The 15,121-nt window shown below is 39.6% G+C and overlaps 1 protein-coding gene across 2 annotated transcripts in view; it reads left to right on the top strand.

Moving 5' to 3' along the window:
- The window catches only part of LOC108087572 (echinoderm microtubule-associated protein-like CG42247), a 42,212-nt gene that overhangs the window by 20,218 nt on the left and 6,873 nt on the right, over positions 1-15,121 (top strand). The window contains exons 1-2 of one of the 2 annotated variants that reach the window (XM_017185003.2): positions 4,669-4,884; positions 9,932-10,126. In XM_017185003.2, coding sequence (XP_017040492.1) covers positions 4,816-4,884; positions 9,932-10,126 — 264 coding nt within the window. In that variant the 5' untranslated portion in view covers positions 4,669-4,815. Of the gene's footprint in view, positions 1-4,668; positions 4,885-9,931; positions 10,127-15,121 lie in introns of those variants that run through there. The other variant, XM_043207795.1, reaches the window with a different exon arrangement.

The raw sequence follows: 15,121 nt of genomic DNA, 5'->3' as shown, positions 1-15,121 counted from the left end.
ACTTTTCCGCGGACAATATTTTTTGTCGTGCGGTCCCGTGGAGGATTTTCCTTTCGCTGATTTATGTATGAGCGGCGAAAACTTTAAATTGTGTGCAGTGTGGCAGTAATCATTCTTGCGACGTCCGAAAATCGGTAAACTTTTATTAACAAGTTGAGCCTCGAGTTGGAGGTGGTGTTGAAGGTGAAGAAAGGTGCAGCAGACATGACAGCAACAATAGAAATTGAAAATATGGCCGCCCAGCAGTGGGTCCCGATCCAACAATTCCCCAAAAACCGGGCAACAAACACAGAAAAACATGCTTATGGAAAATTGTGGCTGGCAGAAGTGCAGGCGATGTCAACGCATGGCCAAATGTGAATTATTCTGGCCGATTTTGTGGCTTTTATGAAAATATTTCGAATTCCCATGAACTCAGCGGCAATGAAAAAGGCAGCGCCGAAAGTGCACAGAATTTCCACCTCTTTTTGGGGCACGGTGAAGCAAAAAGAGTTACGAGGGGTGGTAACAAAAATATCCAAATTATTTCAAGCGTGAGATTTCACATAAATAAAATATTAGAACAGTCTACGTGATAGTGAAAAAAATATAACAAAACAACGTTCTAGAAGTACAAAACCTAAAGTTCAGTTTTAAATATCAAGAATATCAAACACTACAGATTAAAATTGTTTTCATATTTTAATTAACTTAAAAACTAAAGGATTCATAAACGAAAAAGTGTAATTCATAACCTTAGCTCTTTTTATGGTTTTAGATCTTCTTCAAATATGTGTACAAATTTGCAATTCTTTTCCAACTTTGCCCCACTATATTTCATGAGCGAAGTACTTGAACAATTGTTCACCTATTGGTCATCGTCCGCCAACACGGCAATCGTTAAACTTGAACAAACTTTTCCCACCGTGGCCACAAGTCAAATAGAGTGAGCAATCGAGTTTCCACTTAAAAGTTGTGTGCGCAGTCAATCACATTTGCGCCACTGTCCAAACAATCAGTGACCAACCGTCGCACAATGGCTGTAAATTGCAGTTTCATATGCTATGGATCCCACTATCCGACCATTCGAACTTGCCTCTATGTATCTATCAATTTCGGCGAGTTTTCATTTTCATTTTCGGTTCATTGTCCACGTTGAACACGCTTTTGTTATTGTTTTATGCCAGAGAATGGCCATCAAATGTATCTGTATCTCGGTCTTTGTGTGCGTGTGTTTATCCGTTCAAGCACAACAGTAACAAAATGTCCTGGGCGTTTGTATGTAGGTGGTTGTGAGTGGGTGTGTTTGTGGGTGTGGGTGTGGGAGTGGGTGTATTTATTTTCATAGCCATGTTTGTGACACAATTGATTGGAAAAACATAAACATTGGATCGCAGCGAGGAGGGTGTGTGCGTCTAATACGTGTCCGACTTGAGTTGATTGTCATGTCAAATTTGCGGTGCGAGAGGTCCAGATTAGAAAATTCTATTTATAAACATCAAGTGCGTTGGCAACAGGAGCACCTTATTCTCACCTGGCGTCGCAATTGATGACTGCCGGCTGGCAACTGGAGCAAAATCAATTTAATTCAATTAAAGTCAAAGCAAGCCAACAGAACTAAGACGATTTATTTCGACACGCTCCGAGAAACGAAAGGCAACAAGCGCAAATGGCCAAAAAGGTCGGGCTAACAAAATTAATCTTGACTCTAACCTTCAAGATAAATGTTAGGTAAGCTGAGAAGGCATTAAATACTGAGTTTATGCTAGAATTTTTCGGAAGTCCTACAGTTAAAAGTTTAAATTTACTCAATATTTTTATCAAAGTGTCAAAAATTTAATAGTTCGTCAGGGAAAATTATAAAAATGTTATTATCATTTAAATTAAAATTAGGTACATATATATACTTAACTGCATCGGCAATCTGTAAAATTTAATGTAAGATAAAAAAATCAAGCTTTTGTGAATAGCAATTTATAAATTTGATATTCTATATCTGTGAAAAAATTTAATTAATAGACTTCGCAGAATCTTTTTCGCATAAACACAAGTTAGAAAGCAATAGTGGAATCTCATTCATACGCCCTGTGGACCATCCCCATAAGTAGGCAACACATAATTGCGGTGACGCATATTCAGCATTTTCCGAGCAGAGGCGAGAGTTTTCCGCCCAAACTTGTTTGAACAACCGCATTAAATGCCGGACAAAGTGACAATGCCAGACAAACGCCCACAAAACAAACAAAAGAGCATAAAATATTTAATAAGCTGCCCCAAATCAGCATCCCAGAAATGTTTTTGGCCGATTCATTTGTGCAGCTGTCGTGGCCACAATCAAATATGGCAGCGCAAATAACCGCAGGCAGCCATTGGAATATGCAAGTTAATAACGAGGAAATTTTTCTCTCGGTGCATGCTAATTATTTCCACTATTTCAGAGTCGGGCAAGTAAGCCCAACAATAGCCGCCAGTTATTGGCCAGGGAAAGCCACGTATTTCATGCATTTTCATTCACAAACCAAATAGAGAGAGGAAAACTAGGCGAAATTGAAAAAGGCAGAGTAGATGTAGAAGTATTGCCCGTAGGCAGCCATATCAAAGGCAAATACTAGTGCGAAAAAGGCACTGGTAGGAAACACACAAAATGAGAAAGAGAAAAGTGTGAGAGTCAGAGAACTGGCGCGTGCTTCGTGCCAGTGAAATTCAAATACAACCGACATGGTAATAAATATCCATATAAGCCACTTCAAAGTGAAAAGCAATAAGCTAAACTACCACATCAAGTTGCCCAAGAACGGACCTGAACTTCCCTACCTCCCCATTCCATCCCATCCGCACCTGCCGCAAAACTATACATCAACACAAAACCAAAAGCGGGCCAACACCAATACCAACACCAATAACGATAGCAGTGGCAGTAGCAAACACCAATACGAAAGCAAAGAGCGGCACAAACACCAATGCAAATGGCGAATGACTGTAGGAGCCGAAGGCGAAGAGCGAAAGTGGCCATCTCAGAGGGCAAAGGCAAGGCAAAACAAAGCAGCTACAACTACAACGACAACTACAAAAGCAACGCGAGGAAAAGCGGGGAAAACCCAAGCGCGCTCCACTTCTTCCTCTTCCACCATGGCGCTTTCCTTTGAGACTCTTTCGCAAGTGAAAGTTATACGGCTCTTTTGGCACGCACACAAACACTCCTCGAGGAATATATATGTTACATGTGGGCATGCAAACTGTATTTCGTGATTTATCCATCAGAGTTGTCCGATTTGCCGAGATATAACTAGATCCGATTGCAAGGGATTTGTTTTCGCTCAAGATTAGTAGCTTCGCTTTAATAAGCTTTAAAAATGAATTAGTAGGAAGGAGAAAATTGTTATTACGATTTGTGAAAATATTTTTACAATGAAAACATTTCTACAAAATTTAAGTAATTCTTTAAAATAAATCTTAAACTAACCCTCTTATTCTTTAACGATATGATACAGTAAAATAAAAATACAATTTTAAGCTGGATTTCAAACTGAAAAAATCTTGCAAAAAAATATATTTAAATACAAAGTTTTTCTTAGACGGAATGCGTTTTCTTCGTCGATCTTAATTTGCAATCATGCATACAGAAAAGAAAGTGTTCATATGTTCTGAGACAGAAATTACCAGTTTTGTATATTTAGACAGGACTTTGGGAAAACCACTAGTTAAATCACTTAAAGCAACTTAAATAGACCCGAACTAGTTCTTTAAGTGCCATAATTGGCCACATCTCTGCTTGACAAGGTGTGGATGCCCGAGTCGATGCATAACCAATAAAGGGCTTGGCTATAACTCCGATATTGGCCAACAGCCTAAGTGTTGGCCAATAGCTCATGCAGCAAATGTTTCTCTTAAGGAAAACAAATCAGCAATATACGGGAACAGGACGATAGCACACACACACATACACTGCCATACACAAACACAAATAACCCAGGCAAATGCATGTGTGTGCGGTCGAAGGGGATTTTTGGCGCGCAATTTCAGCGACGCCTTGTTGATTCACAACAGCAGCGCCCCCATGCGGCGAATGGCGGAAGCAGCGGCACCCATACACTGGGGGAAAAAAGGGGGTCAGAACGGGCGGGTTGATGGCAGCTAATGGCCGCGAAGTTTTCGAGATTGACGGCCCTGATTTGGCCAAACAATAAATAAATACAAGTATACAAGAAATATGAGCACAGGTGAAAAAGCAAGTGTGTGTGTGAGTGTGAGTATGAGTGTGACGAGTACATTGAGTACACTTCATGACTGAATGCGCCAAAAGTGGAGAGCTCAGGTGCTGAGTTGCCAATTTGAATATTCTCTATGTACACGCTATGTGGAAGTTTTTTATGACTGTGTGCGTGGTCACTCCGCCGACTGAGGACAGCGTAACGTAACGTATACGTAGCGTTGCCGCCGCCTTATTTTTCATTCTTTCATTCAGTTGCTCAGTTGTTCAGCGAACGCCAACGAAACCAAAACGAAATGTGAAACCGGTGCCGCCAATAATAATTACTATACTCGTATAGCCATAGAACCTCCAGCAACCGGACCCTCCCCCGCATAAATCAACCTTAGCGAATTAACTAATTTAAAGTGCAATTAAATGTAAATGATTTCAATTAACTCATTTGCGCGCAGAAAATTACATTTATTTTGCACTTTCCGCTCGGCGCCTTTTTTCCACGTTTATACGGACTTAATGCTGTGCGGCGGATAAAACTGCAACTGAATTAAAAGTGCCTCGAACACTCAACACACGCACAACCTCACACACACATAGATAGAGGAAACGGGAGAGAAACTTTCGCTTAAATGTACATCGACGAGGATAGCGAGGAAAGTTCGCCCTTTGTGATGCTCACATCCCCCACGAAGTCTTGGGTCAGTCAGCACAATGTAAACAAAGAGACCGGAGACCGGACTCCGGAGTCCAGAATCCACGGAGTCCGAGGTCCGGAGTCCAAAGTCCAGAGTCCGGCACATCACATCACACATCTCCGGGTTCCCAGTTCCCAGTTCCCATTTCCCACTTTCCACTTCCCAGTTCTCAGTTCGCTGTTTCCAGTTGCCATTTCCCCATTTCCCCATTCCCTTTGCACACACATCTCTTAATTTCACATTTCATTTTTTGCCTCCGAGAGAAATTGAGGAGCAGCACAGTGTGCGGGCGGAAAAAAGTTGGCAAAAAGTTTAAATGACTTTTGTTGTTTTTCTAAGTGTTTTTTAATGGTCTACGTGTGCTGGCCGCTGAATTCTGTCCTGCTGCCCTCCGTTGATGTATGCTCAATTTTAAATATTTCCCTTCGGCTTCGACAAGCTGGCCAACTGCAGACACTGAGATACGAGTTCAGGAATATTTAGCGAACCAAATTGACCTCACAGAGTGAACTCAAATTAAGTTATAATTAACTTTCGTACACATTAAAGCACTTAGGATGGAATTAAATTTTCATTTAATCAGGTTATAATTGAAATTCACAAGTAAGTAAGAGGAAGTCGATTGATATAACCGGATTATTTTGTTAAAAAAAAAAATTATACAAGAATTAAATTTTCCAATTCATGTTTATCAACTTGCCATTTTAACTGAATCAATGAACTAAAATAAATGTTCTTATCATCAAATCTTTCTGTAAAAAAATTAGCAAAAAATCTTCATTTGTATAAGATTTGAAAAACGTTATCTTTTTTTAATACTAGATTCTGAATAGATATAATTTTCTCCGTGTACGAATATGTGTACGACATGTGGCATGTGCCATGTCAGCGCAAATTTATGCTATGCCCAAAAAGTTCACACAACGTTGAGTATATGATATTTACATTAGCCACTAACTTGCTCTAAACTGCTGATTAAGTGAAATGCGTGTGTGCAAGAGAGTTCAGCCCGAAATTGGCAAACGAAACAGAAACAAATGGAAATCAAAACAAATCATGGAAAAGCGGAGAGCGGGGAAAACCCATATTTGTAATTTGAAACGAAACAAGGCAACTTGTAAACTCACAGTTTTGGTTAAGTTTCATAACATTCAGGCCAGCGTAGATTTATTTATTTCCTTTTCATAAATTCACAAAGAATCCCTTTAAAGCCGCATTCATCATATTCACTGCCATTAAACCAAATAATTTTTCATTATTTCGAAATCCCAGTCTAATCCAAACAAAGCCACCAAGGTGTGAAACAGTAAATATTATATGACACAACACATAAAATTGACCGTAAATTTTAAACCCCATTTAGCATTAGCCGAGCGCGTGAATCTCTAGGGTTCCAAGCCAAGCATAAATGTCAATATGGGCGAGTATTTATATGTTTACCAGTTTATTGAGGAAACTATTTTATTTGTTTACGCCAAAACAAAAACCAATCTTACCCCACTGCGCCGCCATATCCGAAAAGCGATAATAATCATAAAGATTACCATGGGGGAGATTGGAGAGCGGGATTCGGCTTAAATATGCGTAAAATTCGGCATCTTAAGCTGCCACTTAGAAGCCGCCCCTCCCGAAAAACTCACCAAATCCTCCGCCCTTTTTGGGTCCTGGCTTTGGCTTCACTGAATTTTCTGCGAGGCTGCACGTCAAACGTAGAAAGGGCTTTGAAGTTGCGCTTAGATTTTGCTGGCCCCTTTGTATTGAATTGGTGGCCTCTTCCAACTTGCTTAAAGTTTAATTGAGCGCGTAATTTAAGCTTTTGCCGAGCAGCCCCGCTCGGCACTTTGTTGCTGATATTAGTTGCTAAGTGGCAGGACCTCCTGGTCCGAAGGGAATTCCCTCTTCCCCTTGGTCTATGGAAATTTTAAAGCGCCAGCCGAAAATGTAAAGCACAGCTCTCATGCTCAAATAAATAAAACATTATTTGGTCAATCCGGGTTTTTATATAAATCAATTTTTTAGTGTCTACCCAGGCTAACAAATTGCTGAATGAACCAATCTATGCCGGGGCAAAAACCGTTTTTAATTAAAATCAAGCCTAAGAGTTTCTGTTCCCATATGTCGAAACTGTATTACTCTCTAAATATTTTTAAAATACTTAAATATAATTTTGGAAATTCGACAACTGGGCGTTTGATTTTGTATTTTTGAAAGCATTAAGTAGAACAAACTCTGGTTAGTTTTTAAAGCTTATAGCTTAATCTAAATTAAATGGCATTAGCTTTAAAAAGTTTTTTATTTTAGTTGTAATTTAAAAATAAATTCAAAACGCACAGTTTTTTACATTCGCTTTTATAGATTGCACTTACGTTTAACGAAAAACACAATTTTGCATTGAAAGTTTCCAACAAAAACAAGTCCAAGCGGAATGCTTTAAATAATTAAAAGTTAGTGGCCAAATTCTGGAAACGATAATCGCATTACCATGAATAATTAGAAAATTTGATTAAATAAATGGGATTAGAAAGGAAGCCATTATCGAATAAAGGGGATAAATGTTTAGATAGACAGCACTTGTATTTGTTTACTCTTATTTAAGTTGAATCGCCACAGAAGGCTCTTTGCAATCAATAAAAATGTATTCATTCGCGATTTTAATAGGCGGCAAAAACGTTTTATATTTGTTATTATGTTTTGGCGGAATTTTAATTGATTTTGGCCTAGGGAGAAGTGTCCGCCCAGCCAGCAACAACAATCATTGACACGTGCACTGAGTTTTCCGGCTTTCCATTTGCACGAGAGCCAAATCTCAACAAACACACTCACACAAACACACACACCGACACACACACCCATATATGTAGATACGCACCAACACATGCCGAGCTGCTGGGGCATATTTGAATTTTTGCATTTTTGTGAATTTCAATTAAAAGCCTTGATTTTGATGGTAACCTTTTACACATGCTGGGCCGGACCGAGTTTTATGTGAATGTTACAATTGGGTGGGTGAAGTGCCCAAAAAACAATATTGGGGTCAGTCGGGGGTCCCTCCAAAGCAAATGTGAAATTGCTGGCTGAGGAATTGTGTTAAAAACGAATTTACATTAATTTCAGACTCCAGTTTTTGTTACGTCCTTTTGCCCCTGTTTTTCGGTCTACAATAATTGTATATATCCCAGCCACCTTTGCGCAGCAAAGGAAAGAAAGCAATCGAATTGGTAGCAAAAGAAGAGCTGTGCGGAGAAAAGGAAAATTAAATTGAAAATCCATCGAAGCCGAATGTGGAATTAAAATTGAATTTTCACCTACGGATCAAACGAAACGAAACGAAACGGAACGAAATGAAACGAATGGAGACGATGCAGGAAGACGAAAAACAATTAAAATTAAACAATTTATTTATTTTGAATTATGGCCCCGGCTTCTGTTTGTGGCAGGAAGCTGAAATATACGACAGACCGGAAAATAGGAAAAATGCATTTGTCAAATTGATTGCGAGTGAGAGCAACTCAATTTAAAGGCTTTCGCATTGCCTGGTGCAAGAATGCCACAAATATTTGTCAGAGTTCTGTCTGATTTGTATGAAAGTGCCATTTTCACCCCGGGCGAATCTTAATGATTAGGCAAATGGAGAGCTTAGGGAAACTATAAATACCCAAACTCCACCTCGAGCATTAACCTCGTTGAACCCTGAATGCCGCTGGAGTGTGGGCAAGAGATTAGGCCGATAATTTATTCAGGCTGTGGGCCAACTAATCTCGCACTGTCAGTGACTCCAATCATTCAATGAGATAAAAGCAAATGCCAATACACACGCGTTCTGCGGCGGATTTCTTTCCAATGTGCGGCTTAGCTGAAACAGAGATGGAATCGTGAATAGAATCTAAGCTGATGAGATAGAACCGGAGATGAAGTTAAAGACTTAAGAACAGATATGAACAGCAAATCTAATAAAATCCTTAACTAAGAGGGAACAAAATAAAAATATTGTTACTTTTTGATGGTTAGATATCAGCCAATTTAATGAACATTTCTTAGTTTATTTAAAAACACGTATGTTGAACTCCAGCATTCATTTTTAATACTGAAAAACCAGTCTTAAAAGGCTGCAGTTTTCGTTGTGCATAAGCGTTATTAAAAAGCCTAATCCCTACAGAGTTTAAAACAATTGCTTGAAAGTTGTAAAGTAGTTAAAATTTGTTTGTAATACCCATAGCTCAACAAATCCCTGAACTTTAGTCAGCTTTCTTGCACATCTTATCCCAGCTTATCCCATTCATCATATGATGAAATATCTTTCTTAAAATTCCTCACGCTCCCATCCAAAAGTCAAGTGTTTTGGGTGCCTCTAAGCAAGAGAACACTGGGGATTAGTTCACCAACAGAAAAAGAAAACCAAGTTCCCACCGCACAGACAAGTTTCGGAAACGATATTCTGGCCATGCGTGTATTCGAGTGGGTGGATTGAGATTTGCTTGATTTGGGCAGTCGAGTGTGACGTGTGTGTGGGTGCGTGTCCGTGTCCAAGTCCCCAACCACATCCACATCCAAATCCACATCCACATCCATTTCCATGGTCAAGCCAGGTCGGTGCGTGCTGCAAAACAATTTAATTAATTCCAGATTTGCGCGGAATTTTTCACGAAAGCCGTGATGGCTGAAATCTGTAAATGGCATATATATACGCACATTATGTTGAAGGGGAGAAAAGGGATGTGATGGGTAGTGATGGGAAAACAGCATCGTAGTTTTACCTTTGGACTAAAAGCTATGATATGTAATATCAACATAATTTATTAGTATGCTCTGCTGGTCAACAAAAATTTCTTATTTCAAAACTTGTTAAACTTGTCCTATCACCAGATATCATATTATTATTCCCCATAACTAGGAATTTTTCCCTATCGTACCTATTTCATCGACCAGTTACCTCACCATCCCCGATGATGGGCTACTGGTCGATGCCAAAAATTCAGTCATTCGCACGTACTTTTACTATTTATTTGTTTCTCACTTCACTTTCCCGCTCTGACTTATATTTTCCGGACAGCCTGCCAGCTACGGCAAGAAGAACGGGATGTGGTATGCATCGCCTGGAAATCAGGGATGGGGCTCCAAGCCCGCCAGTCGGAAGCCCTCAATAATGGAAGCGGATTTGGGCACATTATCGACCACATCAGGCTCGATAAAGCGCAGCGCCGGCCGTGTGATACGCATCATCAATAATTTGGATCATTCGGTGCAGGTGAGTCCTGAAATCGCGAAGGTGGCAACAGAGTGAGAGAGGGATGGAGAGGGGATTGCAGGGGAGGGGAGAGGAGGGATGGCATTTTCCGCCGACTCTGTGCCGCATTTATTGTTTCGACCAGCCCACGTCATCAACAATGCACAAAAATATTTTCGGTTCTGGGTGGCGGTTGCACCCCCTCCCCGCCATCCATTTTCCCAGCGATTGCGGGAATTTTCGCTATTTTCGCAATTTCGTTTGTATTTGTGCCTGGGCAGCGATGCGTTGTGCAAATGTTTTAATTGCCGCGATTAAAGCGCGCATCGGTCTGCAATATTTATGTAAATTTATGTTTGACTATTGCATTAGAGTGCAGGACGGCCGAGCGGACTATAAAGTTTATTGAAATTTATGCAAAGTGCACTCGATGAAATGCGCCAAAGCCGGGTAAATATTTTGAGCAAATATGAAAAATGGGGCTTAAATATTTAAGGCTGAAATGCGGAGAGCTCAGCGCATATGAGTCCATACACATATCTATTTTGGGTGCACCACCTGTCCTCGCGAATTGGTGAAATGCATTTCGCGGAACGTTTACTTTTCCGCTCTTTTCTGTGGCGGGTGCAAAAAAAAAAAATACAGGTCAACTCGGAAACTCAGACAGCCAAACCGATTCGCTTTTATTTTTATAAATATTTGCCATCAATATTTTATGGTCAGCGGAGTGTATTTATTTTTTTTGTCAGCAGCCCGTGACACTACTGACTTAACTGTCATTAAAGGATTCTGCACATAAATAATTTGACATTTTATTTTACCCAAACCCCAGCGGATGAAACCACTTTGATGTGTTTTTTCACCATTCGAATTCTTCGATTCACCCTCGGGGGCCTTCATTAGTTGCGGTTGCCATTTTTCAAATGTAATTCCCCTGCACTTTTTTTCATTCGGTTTTTGACTGTGCTATTTGAATTTACATTTAATGTATGCATTTCCTATTAAAGTGTCCCGAGTGCAATGATTAAATTTGTATGGCTCCTCTAAAAAAGGCTCCCATTTCCATTTTGACATTCAGAATTTGGCGCTGTGTGTTCTGTCCGCCAGAAGGCTGCAATTAACCTTTGCCTACTTTCGGGGGCTCCACTCCGCGGCAATCATATGGAAAATCAATTGTCGGTAATTTGTATTTTATTGTATGCAGCCAGGGAGTCGGCCCCACAGCCAACAGCAACAAAATTGAAGCCACGGTCAATTTGGTAATTTCCGCTGACATACAAAAGCAAGGAGCAGCAAAAATCGCGAAAGGAAAAACTCGAAAAAAACGTTATAGATTCGGGAATCGAAACAATATACACTCTTGCCGAGCTGCAAAAAATATGAACTTACATATTCGTAATATTAATTTGCATTAAGCACACATGCTTGTTGATTACATTATACTTAAATCTTCCGCATGAAATTTAAAAATATAAATTACATGCTAGAGCTGCAAAAAAACACGATAAATGTATGTAAGACTTTACAAATAAAAGCTTATAATTTTAATCGTTAAAATATATTTTTTAAGACTCAGTGGCTTCTATTATAATAACCAGCCTCTTGATATTTAAGCCTATAAATATTTAAGCCTCTTAATATTTAATTCACTCCAATAAATTGATCGACCCATTCATTTAATCTTCTCTACCTTTTGAAAGGGAAAAACTGGGAAGCAAAAACTTTGCAGTCAGGTGTATGGCCCCATAACTCTTTCACTCTTGCTCCGCCGCACCCGTACTCGTAATTTATGTTATTATTACGAAAATGCCTTTAAAATATGAATTGGCTTTGGCACTATATAGGTGGCCGCAACACTCCCCCCGCCTCTCCCCTCCTCCTCTCGCCGTTGTCGTAGTAACGTTTTATGGTAATTTTCCTAAGTGCAAGTAACATTCGAGGAGCGCCTTGTTTTCCCTGCCGATTGAGGTACGCCATTCGTGCAGTTTTATGAATCAAAAGTACATTTTACGTAGTGGGCGTTTCGGCACCTTTCAGCACGTGGGCTGCAACCTTGGCGAAGGCCGCACCTGATCGGGCCAATTAGAGGGGGGCTATAGACCCGTGACAGGCACACTGGGGTTCTGCCTGTCTGCCGGAGATGTTGGCCAGACCCAAATCGAATCTCATTAATGGCCAAGACAAAGGGAGAAAGAGCTGGTGGAGTGGCCAAAAACAAAAGGCAGTTGCTTTTACCATTCTCCACGCCACTTTCGAGACACCCCTAATGGAGTTTGCAATGCAAATTTTGACCAAAGTACAACCGACAACCGACAACAAAAGCGAAAGAGGAAATTGTAGTAGTCATAGTTGTTGTTGTTTGTGTTGTTATTGTTGTTGTTGCTGCTGTTGAACCCAACTCTGCACGCGCTCATTGACCAAGGCCAAGGACATGTCGCTCGTCGCTTGCCACGACCAACAAACGAAGTCCTGGCGAAAATATTCACAAATATATGCTTGGGTATTGTGTGTTCCACGGTAAAACACCAAAAGTACGGACTGCTGACGCCGATTGCATTACACGTACATTACCCGAAGCTACGAGTCCAGTTCCCTTAGCCCATAGAACTGTGTTCAGAGTGTGAACATCTCATTTCATTTTAAGATTCCGATCTTCAAGATGATGCAATATATTGGCTTAAGGATCTTTTTTTAATATGATTCTTATAGATACTTGTTTTAAATATTTTATTTTAAGAATCTCTTTCTATAAAATTTCCAACTCATTATTTAGTTAATAAACCATTTTTTCTCTTGCAAGTTTTTTACACCAATGAATGTAAAATTTTTTTGTTATTTTTTAAATAAATTCATATCAACAAAACTAATTTTATGCTTAAAGGCATTTCCTGAAATAATAATAATCTATTTAGTAAATATTATTTTAATAAAACTTATAGAATAATATAGATATTTAATTTTTTCGCCAAATATTCGACCCATTTTCCGCTTTCCCTTGTCACTGTTCACCTCCCACCGCCCATCAAGTTTCTGTGGCTCTGTCTGTATTTTGTCTCCCAGGCTGCGAGGACTCCCATGTTTGTGTTTATTTGTTTTGTTTGTGTCTGGTCTACACAACTACAACGACATCTACATCAGCATCGACATCTATATCTGCAGCTACATCAAGTGTTCTTCTGGGGTAATGGTAATGCAATTGAAAGCCGCAATAAATGGCTATGCATAATGGCAGGCTACTCAATATTGGCGGTCCCTCGACAGCACAAAATATACATACGATTATATATCACACGATAGCACAGTGTATAGTATAGTGCTCGGGTATTTGGCAAACTTGAGTGCAACGTGTCGCATTGCACATTGTTGTTTGACTTTTTTTAGCTTGCAGCTTACGTGTTTGACGTTCTAGGAGAAAGTTATGGCTTTTGGGCATTATGTGTTTATTAAAGCACGAATGTAGTGCTATATACAAGAAAAAAAAGGTGTTGAATTTGAATATTATTGAATCATAATCGGAAAAAAAGTTCAATGTATTATGTTAAACAAACGAATTGACCAAACATTGTTTAAGATATTCCTTGCATTCGTTTGATGTTAGCATTGTTTTGTATTTTGTACCTTAGATATGGCGAAACATATTGTTTAAATTGGATATTTTAGAACTTTGAATTTGGTTATTGAAATTGTTCTCTATGTATGAATATCGAGCTTTCACGGTGTTCAATTTTTTTTCATAACGTATACGCCACAGGGGCAATGAACAGGTGGGAATGGGAAACAAAGGCAGAAGCCCACCTGACGTTCTCTTTTACACGTTCGCTTCCAATGAAGGTAAACAGAAAAAGGCAGGGAATATGTAAGTAAGCTGAAAGCGAAAAAACTCAAAGAGCGGTTTCAGTTTCCATATCCCAGGAATACGCTCTGCGAACCGAACACTTGGGTTCGAATTACTAGACCTGCAATTTAATTTTCAATAAATGTAAAAGCCAATTGATAATATATATTTTCAAAGTGAAAAAACTATGATGCTGACATATTTGAGAAGATTTTTAGGCCTTACATTAGATAAATATTAGGCAGAGTAAATAAAAATTACAATTTTGTGGTGTAAGGCTGGATTTTATTTGAAAAAATTAAAAACAATTTTTAAACTATTAATGTCCTACTTAAATTTCACTCAATCGCTTTCTGTTCATAGCTCTTCAGTTTTGTGCTTTTCATTTAAATTACTTGTGTTCCCTTTATGCAACTTTGCGAACGTTGACAACAATAAGGACGACAGCAGTGGTGCAGTTTAACGTCTTTTGTTTTATGCATGTTTGTATTTTATTGGAATTCCTTTGTGTGTGCGAAGAAGGAAAAGCGGGGAAAGAGAAGTTGCCGCAAACGAAAATATTTGGAAAATTTGCATGGTTTTGACGTCACCAAGATTAAATCAACCGTGCAACGGCCGACCGATTGAATGCCTGAAAAACCAGCACAATTTTCCAGACGAGGAGAAATGCTGACAATTTAAATCACACACATTCAGACGGCCACATACACACACACACACACACACATACAGAAACAAACACATACACAGACAGGACGTAGGGAAAACGGAGGTCCTGGCCATTTCCTTCCGGCAGCTGTTTGCCAGCTTCTCCTCAACTGGCTTCCACCTGCTCCCGCATACGAAAAGTGCACGTAATTGGCTTAACAAACGCCATTTGTTTGGGGTCACGTGATTGCAGCTGGCAACGTAGCCGATAATGTAATTATTTGCTCACATAATTATATTTGTTTATAGTCCATGTCGGAGCCCAAGTGCCTCATCAGGGCGTCTTTAGAATGGCTCCCAAGTGGACAAGTGGACATGTGAGTGGGCGTGTGCAAAAAGGGAGCGATGGAGACACATGCATGCATAATTTATTGCCAAGGCATCGACAATTTGCAGCCGAAATGCCGAACTGTCCGGGTCCCGAAATGCATTTGCACTAAATTATTAAAAGCATCTTTTCAGCTTCTGTCCTG

The sequence above is a fragment of the Drosophila ficusphila genome, unplaced genomic scaffold (genome assembly GCF_018152265.1).
Source record: "Drosophila ficusphila isolate 14025-0441.05 unplaced genomic scaffold, ASM1815226v1 contig_286, whole genome shotgun sequence".
NCBI classification, from domain to species: Eukaryota; Metazoa; Arthropoda; class Insecta; order Diptera; family Drosophilidae; genus Drosophila; species Drosophila ficusphila.
This window is presented reverse-complemented; position numbering and strand designations above follow the sequence as displayed.